This window comes from Globicephala melas, chromosome 11 (genome assembly GCF_963455315.2).
Source record: "Globicephala melas chromosome 11, mGloMel1.2, whole genome shotgun sequence".
Lineage (NCBI taxonomy): Eukaryota > Metazoa > Chordata > Mammalia > Artiodactyla > Delphinidae > Globicephala > Globicephala melas.
The window spans coordinates 27,227,120-27,246,917 of record NC_083324.2 but is presented as its reverse complement, the minus strand read 5'-3'; the positions used below and the strand labels follow the sequence as shown (position 1 = coordinate 27,246,917).

At 42.6% G+C, this 19,798-nt stretch overlaps 1 protein-coding gene across 20 annotated transcripts in view; it reads right to left on the bottom strand.

Annotated features, from left to right (window-relative positions):
* CADPS (calcium dependent secretion activator) overlaps positions 1-19,798 on the bottom strand; it is an 804,342-nt gene that overhangs the window by 58,096 nt on the left and 726,448 nt on the right. For all 20 annotated transcript variants that reach the window (XM_060307918.1, XM_060307911.1, XM_060307913.1 and 17 more), the window contains 2 exons: positions 11,873-11,947; positions 10,899-10,982 (listed from right to left, as the gene is read on the bottom strand). In XM_060307918.1, coding sequence (XP_060163901.1) covers positions 10,899-10,982; positions 11,873-11,947 — 159 coding nt within the window. The remainder of the gene's footprint in view (positions 1-10,898; positions 10,983-11,872; positions 11,948-19,798) is intronic.

The following is a 19,798-nucleotide window of genomic DNA, read 5'->3' as shown; positions in this document are numbered from 1 at the left end:
GATGCTTGCTGAAGATCAAGGGTGTTTCAGGCCAACTGTGAAATGCTGTGCCCGTGTCAGCACCGTGTACGTGCTGCATAGATGCACATTCACTGGGAGGCCATCTTACCTTGCTTTCCTTTTTCGGAGGGCCAGATTTTATAAACACTGTTTTTACAGATGTAGGAACTGTGATACCAAAGATTTTTTATGGGTGGGTCATCAGATGGTCATTGCTCAGAAAGATAATCTCTGGCTTTGAAAATGTGATGCATATTTGAAAGAGTTAAGCATCAAAATGTTTTAAAATAAAATTTCTCTAAATTGCCTATAAATGAAACCAGGGTTGTTTTTTTTTTTTTTCAGATAATAGAAAGAGAATATTGGATTCAAAGTCTGGACTCTCACTACTGTTCCTTCAATGACTGACTATGTGAACTTTGGAACAGCAATTGTTTAGTTTTCTCATAGACAACATAGAAATAATTAATACCTGATATATAGTCATATATAAAAATATGGATGCATTTACCAATGACTAAATGCCTGATTTACACTAACTTATTTAATTCTTTTAAGAACTTGTCTCCTCATTTTACAAATGAAGGAACTGTGTCTCAGAGAGGTTAAGTTTCTTCCCCCAGGGAACACAGCTAAGAAGGGGTAGAACTAGGATTTGAACCTGAATGGATCTGACTTCAAAGGATTCACTACTGCATTATGCCTTCTCCTACCCCGCCCTACCTTTTTCACAAGCTAATTTACTAAAGTCTGAAGATAAAATCCAGACAATAGCCTATGGATGCACTTTGAAAAGCAAAAAGAGTTACCTTATGATTTTATTCACCGATTACCACAAGACCTCATATGTAATGACTGATGTAACCATCGTTGATATTCTGAAATGACCTCTGAGGACCACTGTAGAGCTTCAGAGGGGCTAGGGGAAGGTGGGAGAGAGCCCAGGCTTTCCTGGAAAGCATCCTTAGGCAAGAACGTGAGTTGCAGGGCTGCTGGTTGATTGCACGGCTTCTGTGCATGTTCATAAATATTGATTGTGATTAAACTATTATCATAGTAATGAGGGTAATAATACCTCCTCCAGCCCATCCCACCACACTACTCAAAGTCCCCACCTTTCATTAAACAAAGAGCTGCTGGCACTGCTGGGGAGTTGGGCAAGAGGCAGGGAAATGATCTCTATTAAGCAAAAGCGTTCTGTTCCACGCGCTGATTAGGAGCCGCAGCCTCATTAACAAGGAGAATTGTTCTCGTCTCCTGTTGCTCAGGGTACTGTGCTCGGAGACTGGGTCCAGGAAGTGTATGTTCTCATCTCTCTTCACCCCCCTGGGGCTTCCGAACAGATGCCTGATTGAAGTAGACCTGTTTTTCCTTCCACTCTCCCTCATTTCTGTCCCAACACTTCATTCCCAGAGAGGATTTCTGCAAGGCTCAAGGGCTCCTCCAAACCTACCGTTTTAATGCTGCTGAGATTTAACAATGGTTGCATGCTTATTATTTGGCTGGCACGAGGCTAAGTGATTTATTAGTAATTAACTCTCACGGGGGGGGGGCATGATGATTATCACCATTTACAGATGAGGAAACTGAGGCTCAGAGAGGTTTAGTGACTTCCTGCAAGACCCAAAGCTGGCAGCACCATGAAGTTGGTATGTGAATGTGGGTCTGTTGGACTCCAGGGTTTGTACCCTCTGAAGGATGCTGAGCTGCTCTTCCATGCTTATTTACACGGCATCCTCTCATTTTAGGAGAAACTCGGAAGGGCGAATTGGAAAGTTTAATTTTGTAAAATCTCGAAGCAGGCATGAAGGCTTATTTTTATTTGATTATAAGTGGAGGTGGGGGGGCAGGTGCTTTGCCCACCTCTGGCATTTTTAGGTTTTGTTCTGCCTTATAAACGTCTCTCAACACTAAGAAGCCCAATCGAACGCAAGCTGGAAGATACCAAGGACCATGTCTTACTCGTGCCCCTGCTTCCGCATGGCCCGGGTGCGAAGCCAATGAAGCTTGTACCGTCATTACTGAACATTAATGTTTCTGCACGAAGGGACCACCTGTCAGCCCTGCTGCCCTCCTCTTCTCCCCACAGCTGCCTCAGCCTGAAGTTGAGGGTATAGATTGCTTACATCACCATTGCCAGTGACAACTTGTCTCTTGTAGCCAGCCTAGATCTGCTACAGAGTGGAGAGGTTTCTTTTTTTTTTTGCTTCTCCCCCCACCCCCACCCCGCTCAGCTCAGGTAAAGGGTGGGGAAAACAAACACATGGATTGGATAGAAGGTCTGGGTTCTGTGACGAAACGAGTGGTTCAAGTCATTTTCCTTCCCTGGCCTCAGTTTATACAGCTGCAAAATGGGGTGACTAGAATGTATCACAACTTCCCAAACTTCCGGCATCAATACCACCTTCCCCATTTGGGCTATTGCCCATGTGCCATCTGTACTCTATTTACTTATTTACTTAATATTTTCCTTTAAATTGGCTCTCTTTTAAAAAATACTTAATTATAAAAAGAAACTTGGTGTCACTACCATACATGGAAACTAAATATCACTCTCAATAAGAGAAGTATAAAAATAAATACAACTTAAATATTAGGTTGACATTATGGAAAAACCCGAGCGAACTTTTTGGCCAACCCAATGCAGCGACATTATTACTTCCTAGGTAGGCAGGGTTGCCTGCGGCGGGTCCACAGCCTGAGGCCTGCTCACTCTCCCTCTTTCTCTTCATTAGACATGAAGATGTGAAATTTTAGAGAAGTGTGAGAGGAAGATAAGCCCTCAAACGAAACTTTCTCCTTGATAGAAGGATAAGGAAGAAAATATAATTTAAAAATAACCCTCTCGGGCTTCCCTGGTGGCACAGTGATTAAGAATCCACCTTCCAATGCAGGGGACACGGGTTCGAGCCCTGGTCCGGGAAGATCTCACATGCCGCGGAGCAACTAAGCCCGTGAGCCGCAACTGCTGAGCCTGAGCTCTAGAGCCTGCAAGCCACAACTACTAAGCCTGTGCTGTAGAGCCTGCGAGCCACAACTACTGAGCCCACGTGCCACAACTACTGAAGCCCACACACCTAGAGCCCATGCTCCACAACAAGAGAAGCCACCGCAATGAGAAGCCCACGCACTGCAACGAAGAGTAGCCCCCACTCGCCACAACTAGAGAAAGCCCACGCGCAGCAACAAAGACCCAACGCAGCCAAAAATAAATAAAATAAATAAAATAAATAAAAATAACCCTCTCACAATTTGATTGGTTCTATTTAATACTGAGTTGTTGCCGCATCTAACATTCTCTCAGGTAACATGTGGTATATATCCCATGCTTGGAAAACACTCAGTGATGTGCTAGGAAAAAGGCTGTCAAAAAGAAGGAGAAGGAGAGGAGGAAGGGGAAGAAGGAGAAGCAACAGCCTTGTTTAGGCAGAGTTTGCCAATTTCCATGGTGCAAATACTTTGACTCTGGTCAATTTTAAGCTACCAACAGGACATCACTAAATCTGGACATGAAAAGAGTTGCAAAGAATTGGCTCTGAACAGCAAGTAGGAACTGAGCACATCACTGGAAACACCGGACCAGAAAATTTCCAAAGTTCCTTCTGTTGTATGTACTCTAGACAATAACTTCCAGAAAACAGAGATAAGGTCTTTTTTTTTTTTTTCCTAAAAAGTCTTTCCCCATCTACAGCTCTAGCTCAATAATTTACAGAGAGCAGTCATTTAAAACATGGTGGCTGATTAACTGATTCTAATACTCAGTGATATAACCACAGGAACAACCACAATCGTAACAATATTAAAACAAGTATTGAATGCTTATCCCATTCCAGGTATATAATATTTTTCTCACTTATTTCTAACAATACCACATAATATAGGTCTTACTATTATTCCCAGTTTATTGGTCAGTAAACTAAGGTAAGAAGTCAATTAATCTGTCCAAGATTATACCCTGGTAAGCGGCAGAAATGGAAAAGCAAGTAACCTTGGTGCATGTTGAAATAAACCTGGTTCAAGTTAACATATGCTTGGAAAATGGGATCTTCAATTCTGGTAAAACATCTATTTTGATTAATAGAGAGGTATTCTAGAGACTACGTATGCATGCAAAGTTCTTGGAGAATTAAAGCATGAAGTGCTAAAAGCACGCTAAACAACGGAAAATGTCTTTGATGAAATCAAATTTTTGAACATGAGAATGTGCTGAAATAGAAGTTGTAAGAGAGTTTTGGTTGATCCTGTTACGGATAATAGTTTGGGTTGCTTAGGAGAAATGATACTATGCTAAGGACTGAACCAGTGAGAAAATTGTTGGTTAAAAGCACTAGGGTCATTTAAACCTTCCGACAGGTTTAAGTTGAAGGAAGGTTAAGAATGGCTACTTATGGGGCCCTCACAACATGGCAGGTACCATGCAAGGCCAATGCTCTCTTTGTATCTATTTGTCCCCTCGACTCCCTGAAGCAGGTATTAGCATCCCCACTCTAGAGTTGAAGAAATGGACTCACAAATGCTCGATAATGTGCTCACGTGTCTGTAAGTCTGGGCTTCACAATCACATCTCTCCCTCTACCTTTCTGGTGATAAGCTTCCCACTGCATGTGGCTCGGAGGTCAGGTCAGAATCTCTATCTTTTAATTTCGGAATAATTATTTCCTGTTTGAAGACATGTACATGTTCGTTAGGTATTTCTTTCATAGTCGACACTTCTATGACCCTGTAGTTCAGCGCCTCACGGTCTAAAGAAAATACTGTGTCTGTCTTACGTTCATTTTGAATGACATTTATATGTTTGCTAAAGAATATTAAGGGAAATGGTTGGCTTTGGATGCTTTTTTTTTTTTCCCTTCTGAAAGCTTCTGAAGCGTTGCCTTGGACAGCAGGTATGTTAATTGCCAGCTGTGTTTTCAAGGCATGAACCGGAAAGAAAGATGATGTCCTACTAGGTGATAAAATTATCTGTCATAGACCCCAAAGTGGGTGTCAAGTTCTGAAAAACTGGGGAGCAGCTGATGAAAGAAGTTTGTAGAAGACATGGCAGATCAGTGCTTTATAGTTCTTGAGCGTTTCAGGGTCCGGTGGTTTTGTCTGGTCCGTGTGAACAAAATACATTAGATGAGATAAGTCTTGCCTTCCACTGGTGGCTCAAAGCTTCAAAATCAGAAGACCACAAACCCAACGCCAGATTGTAGCAATCTCAGGAGCTGTGTGACTTTGGACACATTACTCAACTTCCCTCATCTGTAAAATGGGGATAATCATCCTATCTATTACAGAGGCCGATTGTGAGGATCCGATGAGAAAACGCATGTAAATCACTTAGCACAGTACCCGGCACATAGTATGTTCAATAAATGTAAGTGTTTACTACCATGCTTGGTGCTTCTGTCCAAGGCAGGCACCTCCACTCTGAAGTGTAGAAGCCAAATGACTTGAATCACATGATTTCAGCGTCTGATAATTTGATGAGGTTACCCTCTGAGGGTGAACCAAGACCTCTCTGTCTACACCGCCATCACCAGCCCACACTATAAAAAGCCATTTCTCCCATGCTGGGCATTCCCTGAGGCCACAGCAAAAATGGAACACCATCAGAAACAACAGTAACAAATGACTATCAACACCCACCCGACTCTACCATTTGAACTGCCTCCCGACCAAAATTTTCTGTGGACAGAAGTGAATTCCCTTGATCCAGTTCTGGCCTTGGACCAAGGTGGCAGGCTTGTTCTCTGGCCTGTTATCAAGAGCTCTGCACCGGGACTTCCCTGGAAGTCCTGTGGTTAAGACTTCGTCTTCCAATGCAGGGGGTGCGGGTTTGATCCCTGGTCGGGGAGCTAAGATCCCACATGCCTCCCAGCCAAAAAATTAAAACACAGAACAGAAGCAATATTGTAACGAATTCAATAAGGACTTTCAAAATGGTCCACATAAATAAAAATCATTAAAAAAAAAAAAAAAAAAGAGCTCTGCACCAAAGCAGTCCATGCTGCTTGACCTACACTGACACCAGCCCTGGTCTCGGATTCTAGCAGGAAAAGAAGCATGTCTACTTCATTTCATTTCTAAGTGGCAGAACAATTAAAATGCTGGCAAAAAGAAAAACGGTGAATGAGGGTAATTTGAGACCTAGGAGAATGGACAGACCATGGGATTTGGGTCCCTGACAGCCCTAACATGGGTTTTATTCTTCCTGAACCGAGTGGCTTCCATGCTATGTTGTGACCATCTCAAATGGATGTGGATGATGGAGGGATCTTAGGTAAATTCTAGGGGGCTTCAGGGAATTTGATGTAATTGTTCTATCTCCTAGGGGCAGATAGAACATCCTCCCACATTTTCACTTTTTTTTGGAGGCTCCATAGTTTAGAGGGAGAGAGGAGGCTGCTCGAGCTGGAGGCCTTTCCCTCTTAGAGCCTCAGTTCCATCATCTGCAGGAGAGCCTTGTTGGAGTGGGATTACTCAGAGGATTCAACGAGAAAAAATATATTTAAAGCACTTAGCCCAGTGCCAGGCACTTAGCAAGTGCTTAAAGGATAGGAGCTGAAGCTCTTGTAGCTATTTTGGACTTCCGAATTCATCTAACATAGCCACTGAGGGGAATTAAAAGCCAAAGGGTGGTCCCGTGTTCCAGGTCACATCAATCCTTGAGGAGGGGCAGAGCTGGGGTCCTGTCTCCCAGGTCTCCCCACACCACGATGCCTTTTTTCGCGGTAGCCCACCGACTCTCAGGACTCATTCAGCTCAGCTGAGCTCTTGAAACATCACGGTTCTCGAGCCTTCCACCCTAGTCTCCTCCAATTGAATCTTTATCCTCAACGTCCACTCAATCCCTAAATCCCGTTCGTGCTCCTTTCAAAATATTCTGCAAAAATTCCTTCTGCTTTCCTGCCACATGGCCACTGTGGCTGCTGTTCTGTCCAGAAGTTTCTCTCCTCCTCTTTCCCAATGGCTGGCCCCTTTAAGTTTCGGCCCCCACGTCTCCTCCTTGGAGAGACCGTCCAGGACCATCGCGGCTGAAGGAACGCTGCGCCCCACCCCTTCTCTCTGTCTCTGGTTTGTGGTCTGTACTGCAGTGTCCGACTCTACAATTTTCTTTCCTTTTTAATTCCATCTCCTTTCCTAAATGTAAGCTCCAAAAGGACAGAGAATACGTCGTCCTTTCTCACTGCTGGGTCTCTAGCACCTGGCACAATCCACAACCCATAGGTGCTTGGTAAATATATGTTGGGTGAATGAATGAACGAACGAACGAACAAACTGATTCTAGAAACAGCATATCTGGTAACACCTGGATAGGACCGAGGAAAGGATTTAAACTTGCTGGGAGGGCGACCTGGACACCTGCTTGTCCCCCTTCTTGGCCTCCTAAAAGAACAGCGCGAGGCTACCCACAAAGACAGGGACTCTTCCAAGCACGCAACCCACACAAAAGCACATCTTGCAGTTGGGGGGGTGGGGGTGGGGGAATGGGCGGATAGTTGTTAATTGTGGCTTCCAACTGGGCTGATCTTTCAGAAGTTCGAAAGGCTAACCTCCCTAAATCCCAGGCTGCTACCGCTGCTGGAGCTGGGGATGGAGGAGAGGAGGGGTGTGCCTGGGCGCCTCTCGGGCTGGCACGGAGAAGCCACATCTCCTCCTCCCTCCTCCCCCCAGCTCCTCTCCAAGAGAGGAAGCAATGCAGATGGAGACGAGAAATAAATATTCCTGCCTGCTCTGTGCCACTGCAGACGTTTTCCAAAATGTCTGGCTTGGACCACGAAATCAAGCCCACCCAGGAAAGGAGGCGCTCCGCAGGAGAAAGAGGGGGAAAGGGTGGCACATTTGTCAGTACTTGTCAGCTTTCTGGGGGGCAGAGCACATGGCTCAGACTTGGCAGCCCCGCTGAGGTGGGGACATGGTAAGTGCACAGTAATACTCGAAGAATTGAATCAGAAATGGGAGCAGAGTTAAGGAGATCCTGCCAGGGTGTCGGCACCATCTCTATGCCTTTGTCCGGGGTCCCAGGACCCACAGCTGGTTCTCTCACCCTTGATTTCAAGGCTCTTTCCGCAATCCCTGCCGCTTCTGCTCTCCCCTTATACCTCCACCCCTCTCCGGGGTAATTAATACCACTGGGCTGCAGGAAGTCTTCAAAGGCCCTTTAGAATTTGGGCAGGAGCTCCGGATCCACGTGTGGAGAAGTTCCTGCCATCTCTCAGCAGAGCTCGCCTTCTCCAACACTGGAACACCAGCAGGGATGAGAACACAGGCTGCAAATGATAAGTGGGTGCTTTTGGCCTTGGGGTAGCCAAGTACGTGGGAGAAGTGTCACTAAGGAAGGGAAGTCACAGGCCCAGCGACAGCCCCGAAGTGTTCCGTGGTTATGGGGACTTCACGAGGCAGGCTGTGCGGCTGTAAAATGTCTCCGAAAAGGGAGATGAGAGGATGAGAATTTCGGCTTGAAAACTCCCGCATGGGCTACGCTAGGTCTTCTTTGTTTCTAATCCTCCCGTGAGAATCTCCCTGGCCCCGTGTCCTTGATATCGCCGCCCCCCCACCCCCACCCCCACCTTTCACTAGTTCCCTTGGAAGGTCGGGAGTTAGGGTGGGCCCTTGGCGATTGAATTCTGCTCGAGAAAGAGCAGAGGGGCTTTTCCGGTTTGCACTGGTTCGAATGCAGTGCAGTAAAAACAGTTGCTCAAAAGGAAGACTCAAAGAAAGTGGTATCTTTTGTGGGTGTCAGGGGAATGTTTTCCAGAAAAGCTGCATTTAATTCTGCCTCTTTTTACCATTTCCATGACTTCACTGAGGAACGAAAGACTTTGTAATATTCCTCACTCATGTGCCCTGAATCCTTCTCTATGAATCTTCCCAACTCATTTGCCCATCTGCCTTCTAGTGACAGGCGATTGCCAGCTGAATCCCACTCTCTCCAGGAAGCTGTTCAGTGGTGGGGAGAAGCTGGCAGAAGACCTGGTCTCCTGTCCCCATTCTTCCCATTGCTGTGTGACCTTAGACAGATTACTCCCCCTCTCTGTCCCTTGTGTTTTTTTGTTTGTCAGAGAAATGGGTTGGATACGTTTCCTTTCAGCTCTGACACATTACGGGTGGTTCTACTGAGTGAATCAAATAGAACTCCTATCGTCACCATCCTCTTCCCACCCCACCTTTGCCAATAAATTCCAGAGACCAAGGCCATCGCACTTCCAGGATTGAGTTCAATCCTTATATTTGGGAAGGTCAGAGCTGTACATCAAAACAAGCTGGGCATGTAGGTAATGTGCGTACACATACAATCTAAACACTGTTTTGAATGTTTTCTGTCTACATTTCCCTTAATCCCCAGGAAATCTAACGTGTGGGTTAGGGAAAGACCAAAGTAGGGGTATATTTGGGAAGAACTTACGTGCATGGCATGTATGTTTGCATTGTATAATAATCATCTTAGTTATCTTTTATTAATAATAGCCGCCATTTATTGGGGACCATGCTAAGCTCTTCCACTCTCATTATTATCCTCACAACAGCTCATCAAGGAAGATATTATCTACTCCCCACTCCTATACAACATTGGTAGTTGACCACAATTAACACACACATACATAAACCAAAAACAAAAGGACACAATAGCATGCCTCCTACAAACCAAAATCAAAACCAAACTCAGGCTCAGAGAGGATGAGACACCTCTCTAGATCACACAGCTGGTTAAGATAGGTAATGGGATTTGAACCCGGTTCTGCTGGATTCCAAAGATGATCACGTGCTACTCCCTGGCCCGTGCTGGGCTTTGCCTTGGCATTCATTGCCTCTCTAGGAGATTCTTCATCTCCTAGAAGAGATGTTTCAAAGACCCACAGATAGCAAGGCTGCTTTAAAGACCCATAGATAGTGGGTCCTAAATTGATCGCCTTTCTTACCGCATTGTTAGAGGAAAACAGATGGTCTTAGAGCCAGCAAGAACCCTGCCATCAGAAAGGGCAAGAAAGCACACAGCTGCAGGGCCTGCCTAGCACAGAAGGATGGGAGAACTGGGCCCCTGAGGCAGCCCATTCACAGCGACCTTCTCCACTGATCACTTACCTACAGAGAACTAGGCTGGCTTCTGCCCACGACCTAACTCACTTCCATGCACATGCCCAGTTCTGGCACAGAATCAGAGCTCTCCAGGACGTGTACAGATTGGATCATCTGCTCCAGAGATTGTGAACTCCAGTGTCCCCAAGCCCAGGCAGGTAGGGGAATGAGCAGAACAGTCAGGAGGGGGGTTACAGGGAACTGGCAAACACATGCCTGGTCTGTGGGGACTACCCGACTGAGCTCCAGTAGACTGTTGCAGTGCACACGTGCAGACCCAGGGCTGCCGACTGTTCACTTCGTGAGGAAACCCTGGGATACAGACACCTCTGAATCCTCCTGATGCTTAAATGTGGGCAACTAATTCAGTAAAGAAAAGTGTACCTGACGCAGTGAGGACCAAATAAAAACTATTTACAAGCTCTATCTGACTTGTAGGTCTCCACTGGTAACCTCTAAAATTAATTTTCCTCATTTGCAGGAAACGGTAGCCGGGAAACATTAAATGGTCTCCCTGAGATAGCTAAGGTGGGCGTAGCCGGCAACCCTTTCTTTGGATACATACATATAGAGACGTACGTGTGTGTGTCTATGTACATGCTTATACACACATACATATTATATATTCACAAACTAAATAGGAATGATTTTGGATTACCTGTTGTCATGAAATGTTCTCCTTATTTCCCTGTGTTCTTATTCTACATTGGTAGTTGACTGCAATTAACAGATATTCACAAACCCAAACCAAAATGACACAACAGCTCGCCTCCCCACACCCAAACCCAAACCCCAACTAGAACAAAAACCAGGAAAGAAAGCAGCTCTTTACTTACGGTAAATGACAAAAAAGAAGAAAACAAAGTCCCCTCGTCATATCTGGATAATTTTGCCAGCACTCCTTCCAGGATTGTAACAAACTAGTAAAAGAGCAAAAAAGGAAAAAGAATGATTACTTCAAACGATGATTGTTCACAAGAAAAAGCAACATTTCCCAACCGCTTAGAGACCAGCAATGAGTCCTCGATCATTTTTAAGTTCTATTATTTGGTTCCCGTCTTTGGGGAAAGGAATAGACTGCCTTTACATAGAAATATCTGACTTATTCGGCTTTCTCTTCATTATTATGTGATTGCAAATATAGAGTGTTACAGAAGTGCAAAGTGACAAAATATTATTGAGTTGTGTATAGCATGCGATAATATTAAATGCACTTTTCAAAATCCAAAACTGTGCAAAGCAGTTTTTACGTTACATATTAGCACTACATTTAATCCAATCTATTTTTATTTGTATTTTATCAGTAATTTGGGGGAAACAGAAGTTTAGCACTGGCAAATATAAATGTCTTCCCATTCAGCATTACTTAGTTAAAATTCTATAATTCATGAGGGTGACTGAAATAGCTTTATCTGACTTTTATGTTTTATTATGACTCTCACTGCATGTGAAACTAGCGGAAAGGGGGTTTTCATGATGGCAGAATTCCTTATTACCGTTTAACTTTCTGTTCTTAAAAATCTAACTTTGTCGGGGCTGAAAAACAAAACAAATATCTCCTGCATAACCTAGTGCAACATTTAGGGACAAATTCTTATTAAGGTAACAAATGGCGCTTCATCAATTCATTTTCACACGCTCGCAATCATCAGAAAAATCATTCGGAGCTGCGGCTGGGTGACGTACGATCTTATTTCCTGAGAAATGCAAGTGCCCAGCGCAACTTTTTAACGTGTCATATTTTACTGGAAACGCAGACATAACAGAGCAATGTTCACAATGAAACTTTTCACCTGAAGCTGAAGGTTACCTTTGCAACCAAGAGTGTTATCATTTCTTTAACAGTTTCTTCAATTAGTTCATCTATTTTTGAATGGTATTGATGCTGAGGAACACAGAAAGACAAATATTAGCATGTTTGGGAGGTGATGGCATTGCATCCGTCAGCAATTTTTAGACAACGCAATTTATTAGTAAAACCTGGCCATGGGACCCAGTCTATTTCCACAGTCCCAGAAGCAGCTGTACGATTCTGACTCCAGGTGTTTGATGGAGAAAGATCAGAAGCTCTCAAAACAATTAACAGGCGCATTGTTCCTCACCCAAAGCTTTTGCTGGCTTTGATGCGTGTAGACACACACACACATTGACAAACAGCATGCATGGATGGCTTAAGGGCTGGTCTGGCAGTGTGCTGATCTGGGTCTTACAAAGCAAGATACCACAGTGATTTAATAGAGAGGCTGAAAATTCTCTTTGGGAAACTGCTGGGTGATGTGACTCAGGGAGCCACAGATTCCAAAGGGAATTTGACCAAGACACTGACTGATTTTGCAAAAACTGTTCTCAAACCATCAGGTCCTTTGGGTTACTGCCTCAGAGCTCCCGGGTTCTACCTCCAAGTGTTGACTCAGTGTGAGGGCAAAGAGTCTCTTTATGAACCCTTGTGGCAGCTACTTAGTTTCTTCATTTGTGGAGAAGCAGACCCAGGTTTAGAGCCTCTCCTGAGACGGCTGCTAAGTTTTTCAATTTCTCGAACTGCCGCTGTCACTTAAACTTAAATAGTAATGCAAAAGCCAACCCCACACCAACAAAAATCTGCTATAAATGCCAGGAAAAAAGGAAAAGCGATTTCAACAAGAGATGCTGTGTGCCAGCTCCTTGATATTTATTAGCTCATTTTACTATCCATTTGAATTATTCCATATTTCCTTGATAAAAAATAACAAGGCAAACATTGATATTTGGAAAGGAAAATGCACTTACCCACTCTTTAGCAAACTTTCAGAAGGATGATTAATTAGGAATAGAAAAGAAAAAGGAACAGTGCAAATAAAAATTAGGACAAAAGGACACATGAGAAAAATAAAAATTAAACAAACCATCCAAAAAGTTATGAAAACATACAGAAATAATAAGCCATAGTAATGTGGTTTGATATTCTGATAACTGGCAGTCAGAATTATTGAAAGTGACCAAAGGGATGTGAATTAGGTTAATTCACTTAAAGTCATAGGTGAATTTGGATTATAACTGGAAGACCTAGGTAAAGTTCCAGTGCAAAGTTGGGAAGTCATGATGTCTAAGAAAATATAGCTCAGTTTCCTCATCTGTAAAAATAAAAAACAAAAAACAGGTAATACTACTACTACCCCGGACCAGTGAGAAGGGGCGAAGCCAGTACAAATTACTGATTTTGGAAAGGGAATGAGGCAAACTCTCTATGAAGATATTTAGCAGGTCTGTTCAATTATTATTATTATCATTATGCTATTGTTATTATTATTATTATTTAAAAAAACCAGGGCTAAGTCCTTTCCTGCCAGTCCTGCTCTCAGACTCATAAATCTATTTTGAAGATGGAATTGAGGGTCTACCTACATGTGAAAACATTTTGTCAACTATAACTGCAATTCAAATATTATTATTTGTTCAAGGTCGTAATGGAGAAGATAAGGGTAGGGAGAGATGAGTCATCTCATTTGAGTTTTTCCTTTTAGTTGATTAGAGGAAAATAATAAAGTGAATGGCCCATGTTGTGTAGTCCTGATAAATCAGGACCCATGTTGGTTCTACTGCTAGCTTTGTGAAAGGATTTACCAGTCAGAGCGATAAACCTCAAAGTAAATGCAAAAACTATCTGCAGAATTCTGTGCTAGAAACACAAAGAAAGATGTCAGAGCAAAAGAATTTCAGGAGTATTGATGGGGCTCCAAATTCATTTTTAGGTCTTGAGATAAGATCCAGAATCACATGCTTACTTTCCCTTCTCATGAGACTGCCTCACTCCGCTAGATTTTCTTTGCAATTGCTAGAAATGATCCACCTATATTAAATTAACTACAAGGTTTAACTAACTCCGGAAAGCTAGTTGCAGGCAAAATAATATGAAATATGAAAGGAGGAGCTTCTAACCAAGCAAAGAGCATCATTGAGAAGAGAAACAATCTCTCGAAACACTTGGCTGAAATGGCAAACAAAGCCAAGAGCAATCGTTCTGCACCAAGAAAGACTGAGGCTCTTGTTCTGAAGAGTTAACAATGTCATTCTTTCTCCAAAGACAAACAGGCCTTCTCTGCAGAAGTGGGGGAACCTCAAACCTTTTCATTCTCTAAGGAATCCAAACTAAAGTATAGGGAGACGTGGTGGTTTATGGGAACCTCTTCCTATCTTCAATATTCCCATGGCAAATATGGTCCCCACTACTCTCCAGGTAGTCCCACTGTCTCTCCCTTTCTCCCCAGGTGAATATTATGACCTCCACTCCTCTCCACTTTTCTTAATTTCTACTTATGAAAACAAAGTGTTTGCTAGGACTATTCTGTTACTTCTAGAGGAAACTTGAGCATGTTCCTCTCTATTGGTCTATTTCCTTATCTCCTCAATGGGGCTAGAATTATCCCTGTTGTGAGTGTAGAAATCATATTCACCTAACAAAGTCATGAAACCACGCATGGAAACATGGTTTAGAGACTCAGAAGTGCTATCTGGCTGAATTACTCTTACAATTACTAGTTGATTAGCATGGTGGTTACATGTGTGTATACATTTCTCTAAACTCACGTGAAATATATACACTTGATCGTATGTAAACTATAATTTGAATTAAATAGAACCTACTTTGGGATATATAGTAGGGCAGGGGAAAATCTACCCTGCTTATCACGTGGCAAAGGGGTACGTATCAAAGCAGTCCCCATTCCTATTCAAGTAATTACAAAATACATGAATTCCTTTTACCAGATTCTCCGGAGACTTGTTTGATTGACTTGCTTTTCTGGAGAAACAGTAAGTACTTTGCCTTCACTCTGCTCTTTCTTGGGAGAGACATTGCTCCATGCAGATGTGAAGCTCCATGAAGGGATACAAATACTACTGGGGCATCTTTTAATTACCATCCCCCTAACTAAGCTATCTTGTCACAAAATTTTCTGCAGTCAGTTGAACTATCCAGTTCTATCTGCATCCTCATATGGGTACAGAAAGGGATCCTTCCTGTTTTTGCATTTTCCAGTCCTCTCTGTTGGCCTTCTTAGATTGACTTGACCCTAATAATAACAACAATATCCCTAAAGCTATATTCTGGGGCACTAGATCATGACGATGACGATGGCAAGGGAACTACTAATCTTCAATGGTGTGGAAAGTTTGGAGAGTTTACTTTTGCTTCTGATGAGCTAAGTTGCAGCAAATTCACAATCACTTCGTGAAAATTATTCCACTTGACTTCCTGGGCTGCACATTTTGCCTTGTCATGGAACAGATTGTGTGTATGTTGTCTTTCTGTGAAGACCATCTGACCTTGGAAGTGAGATGAAAACACACTAGACCAAGTGAGAAACTATTTAATACACAATTTCCTCTCTATTGGTGCTTCACAAATTTTAATGAAAAAATAAATATTTAAGATGGAAAAGTATGGTTAACAAATGTTTCAACAGCTGCCTTTAAATGAGACTTTATCCCAGTGATGAAATTCAGGAAGTGATCTTAAAATTGGAGAATATTGTATCACCTGGTCGGTATCTAGTCCAAAATACCTGAGGGGGGTTGGAATCCAGGTGGAAGCAGGTACTAGTAACTAGATCTGTAATATGAGTTTACTATCCAATATTCACAAAATGAAAACTACATAAAAACACTGGACTTCTCCCAATATCAGGATGTTTCCAGCCACCCTTGGCCAATCTCACTTTAACAATTCAGTTTTACTTTGGAGATGAATATCTCCATTCTACAAAGTGAGAAAAATTGAGAGACCATTTGCATGAGACTTCCCGATAAAGTTCTAGTCAAGGTCACAGCCACAGAGCAAGGTCCTTCAAGGAAGTATATATTTACAGACAATGATGTCTGGCTTCATTCTCACTGTTCAGTCACTTGGCATTCTAAGGTCAGAAAAGGCCTCATTTCTCACAAGCTGGTCACTTAGGTGTCTCTGATTCAGTTACATTAAGGAGAAATGGCATAGCAGGTCTCTCTAGCATGGCTTGGGAAACTGACAGGTTTCGGATAAGAATCATAGACTAGATAGAATACAGTATTGGATGGGCCCTTAACAAAGATCATTTAGCCTGGACGTCTGTGCACTAGTTCTGGGAAACTGGGAAACATTTATGAGTCTCAGTTATTGTTTTCATTAAAAAAAACAAAAAAACCCAACAAAACACCTTGAATCATTTAGGGGTAAATACATGAAGTCTTTTCTATTATATCAAATAGAACAATGTCCAGAAAGAAGTAGTTTAGCCTCAAAAATGTTACTATTTGGGAATATCCAAGACAACTTTCTAATCTTACATCCAGAAATTAGGAAGCCTTATCACCAATTTTGACAAGCTGCATGACTCTCAGAGGGTGTGTGTTACATGCTATTATCTCTCATTTGACAAACGACAGCAAGGTTATGAGAATAAGTGACTTGCTCGAGGTCACACAGTCTGGTAGCTAAGGGGTAGAGTCCATGTGATGTAGTTATTAAGCCACTGGACAAGTTAGTCTAGAAAACCAAGACTTCAAGGGTAAGCCCAGGGCATTCTACTCTAGCACAGAAGTAATCAGTGGTAAAGATGAGAGACAGGGTCCACTGTGACAAAATCAACTTGTTATTTCTTAGTATATACCTCCAACCACGGTCTATAGTTTGGCCTGATAAGAGACTGTATAGTGAAACTGTATGAAAGTATATATATGTGTATATATATATATATATATATATATATATTTTTTTTTTTTTCCTGGGAAATGGCCTCATACACTTCATCAGATTTTCAGTAGGGTTTCTGACAACCCCCACTCTCCACTCCTCCACCCAACTCCTATTACTCTCCCCAAACTCCAGTTCAAAGAGAAAAGATCAGAGTGACTAAGCTTGTTTGAAGAGACTGTTTAGCCATCTGTCCAGGCATGTAGGAGTTCTATAATTGCGGCCACCATTGAGTCAATCTGAAGAGGGACTGTAAAAGTCGCCAAGGGGGAAAGGAGGCCCATCCCTGTGTAACAATGCTTCCCTACCCTGAATGGTGTCATCCTTGTGAAACTCGGTGAAAATGGACATCTCAAGCAGCTGTGAGGAGAAACAGATAAATTGGACTCCATAAAACTTAAAAAAACTTTTATGCTTTAAAGAATACTACCAAGAAGGTGAAAAACAAAAACCAACCCACAGAAGGCAAGAAGATAGGTGCAAATCATACATATGATAATGGTCTAGTATCCAAAATATATAAAGAACCCCTATAACTAAACAACAAAGAACAATCCAATCTTAAAAATGAGCAAAAGATTTGAATGAATAGACATTTGTTCAAAGACATACAAGTGGTCAATAAACCCATGAAAAGATGGCCAATATCACTGCAAATCAAAACCATAATGAGATACCATTTTACACACACTAGGATGGTGATACCAAAAAAGATAGATAATAAGAAGCTTTGGCTAAGTTGTGGAGAAATAGGATTTCTCACACATTGCTGACGGGAATGTAGAATGGTGCAGCCTCTTTGCAAAAAAGTTTGGCTGTTCCTCAAAAGTTGAACACAGAGTTACCGTATGACCCGATAATTTCACTCTTAGGTATATATCCAATTGCACTCTTAGGTCCACATGAACACTTGTACAGGAATGTTCAAGGCAGCTAAAATGTAGAAGAAACTCACATGTCCATCAACTGATGAAGTGATAAACAAATGTAGTCTATCCATGTAATAGAATACCAGTTAGCTATAAAGAGGAAGTACTAATACATGCAACAACATGGATGAATCTTGAAAACATTATGCCATGTGAAGGAAACCAGACACCAAAGGCTACACATGAGATCCCACTGATATGAAATGCTTAGCATAGGCAAATCCTTAGAGACAGCTAGAAGAGTGGTGGTTACCTAGGGCTAGGGAGGGAGGGTTGGGGAATTATTATTAATGGGTCTGAGTTTCTTTTCAGGGTGATGAAAATGTCCTACAACCGACTGTGGTGACGGTTGCACAACTCTGTGAACATACTAAAAATGACTGAATCATACTGTTTAAAAGGGTGAATTTTATGGTATGTGAATTATATCTCAGTGTTTAAAAAGGAAGCTCAAAGGGAAAACAATTTTAAAGGGATGGGACCCTGAGAAGTTTGAATTCAAAGGGATTTTAATGAACTTTAGAGATCACTAAAAACAGGGTTTTTACAGTGGGCTCTGTGAAGCCTACGAGATTGTTCCGAGTCCCCCAGAGAAGTGGGGGGGGGGTGCCTGGGGGGCAGTGTGAAGAGAAATAGGGTAGCTTGGGCTCTGGGCCCCCTCTTCCTTGAATTCCTGCCCCCCATTTCAGAACAGCTCTAATTTTATTCATTTCATATGCTGGCCTTCTTGGTAAGGTTTGAAGAATTGAGTCTATAGCTAAAAACAGCCTGAGTGAAACTAGAATAGTGCCATCATTTTACAGATGAGGAAACTGAGGTTTGAAGAGGCCGAGTGACTTGATCAGGTCCAGTCTGCAGCACAGCCAGGGCAAGAGACCCAGGGTCTAGACACCCAACCCAAGCCTTCCTCAGGAGGCTGTCCTTTGTACCTCAGCTCTTCTCCTTAACTCTTTTTGGATGCTGGGGCTCCAGGCCAGTGGTTCTCAAAATGTGGTCTCCAGACCAGCCAGGAGCACCAGCATCACTGGGGAATTTGTCAGAAATGCAAATTCTTGGACCACACCCCAGACCTATCAGAAACTCGTGGGGTGGGACCCAACAATCTGGGTTTTAAGAAGCTCTCTGGATAAGTCTGATAGACCCTGAAATTTGAGAACTACTGCTCTAGATCATTCTCATGCAGCAAATGGAGCCAGGAAAGAGAGCCACTGGCACCTTGCATTTGACCCCAGGGCTTAGAACACAGCCCCTGGGGCAAGGTACCCAAAGAGAAAATCCATCAGGGGCAGCAGCTAACAGGGATGGTTGAGGAAGCTGATTTGGAGGGGAAAGAAGGTTAGAGATGACCTTGCCAGGAAGAGAATACCACCAACCCACATTTAAAAATGGAAGGTGCTGAGAGAGAAAATAAATAACGAATAAGGAGCAAATATAATTTAGTAAAAATTCTGAGCATATAAGGCTGGTATCGTAAGATCTGATTTAGGAGCAATTTATGCCAATTGGCAACAACATGAGAGTTGCCAGAAATGTTTCTGAATTAATTCTAAATTGGTATATGAATATCTAGCTGGCTTAAGGCCATCGGAGAAAAATGATCATGATAGTCTTTAATCAAGCCCAAGTTGCTGTTTCTTTCTCCTTTACATTTTAAATACCACTTTGGAATTGGAAACTTAGCAAAGGACTAAACTTTTGGTCAGGGAAGATTCACAATCAACTCAATCTAAGGAAAATGGAAAGCCTGTGATTTCTTGGAAATTCAAAGCCTGCTGGCTGGGGACTGAGTAGCAGGGTGATCTAACATTATACATCCTGGAAGTTGCATGATACTAGGAAGAGCTCTCTCCTGCTGTCCAGATGTTCAAAGTGATAAAATGCACTTCCAGTGTGAAAATGACTTGCATTCTGGCCAACAGATCTGTTGGAGATGCCAGCCTAATAAATAAGGTCATCAAACTTCATCTGACTTAAGGGAACTTTACGGTCACCCCAACCCCAGCCAAGAATCACTTCCAAGTGACTGGCATAGTCACCAGCACATGCCTTAGAAATTTACTTAACAAATAGATACCAAACATTCATCTGTGGCTTAATCCAC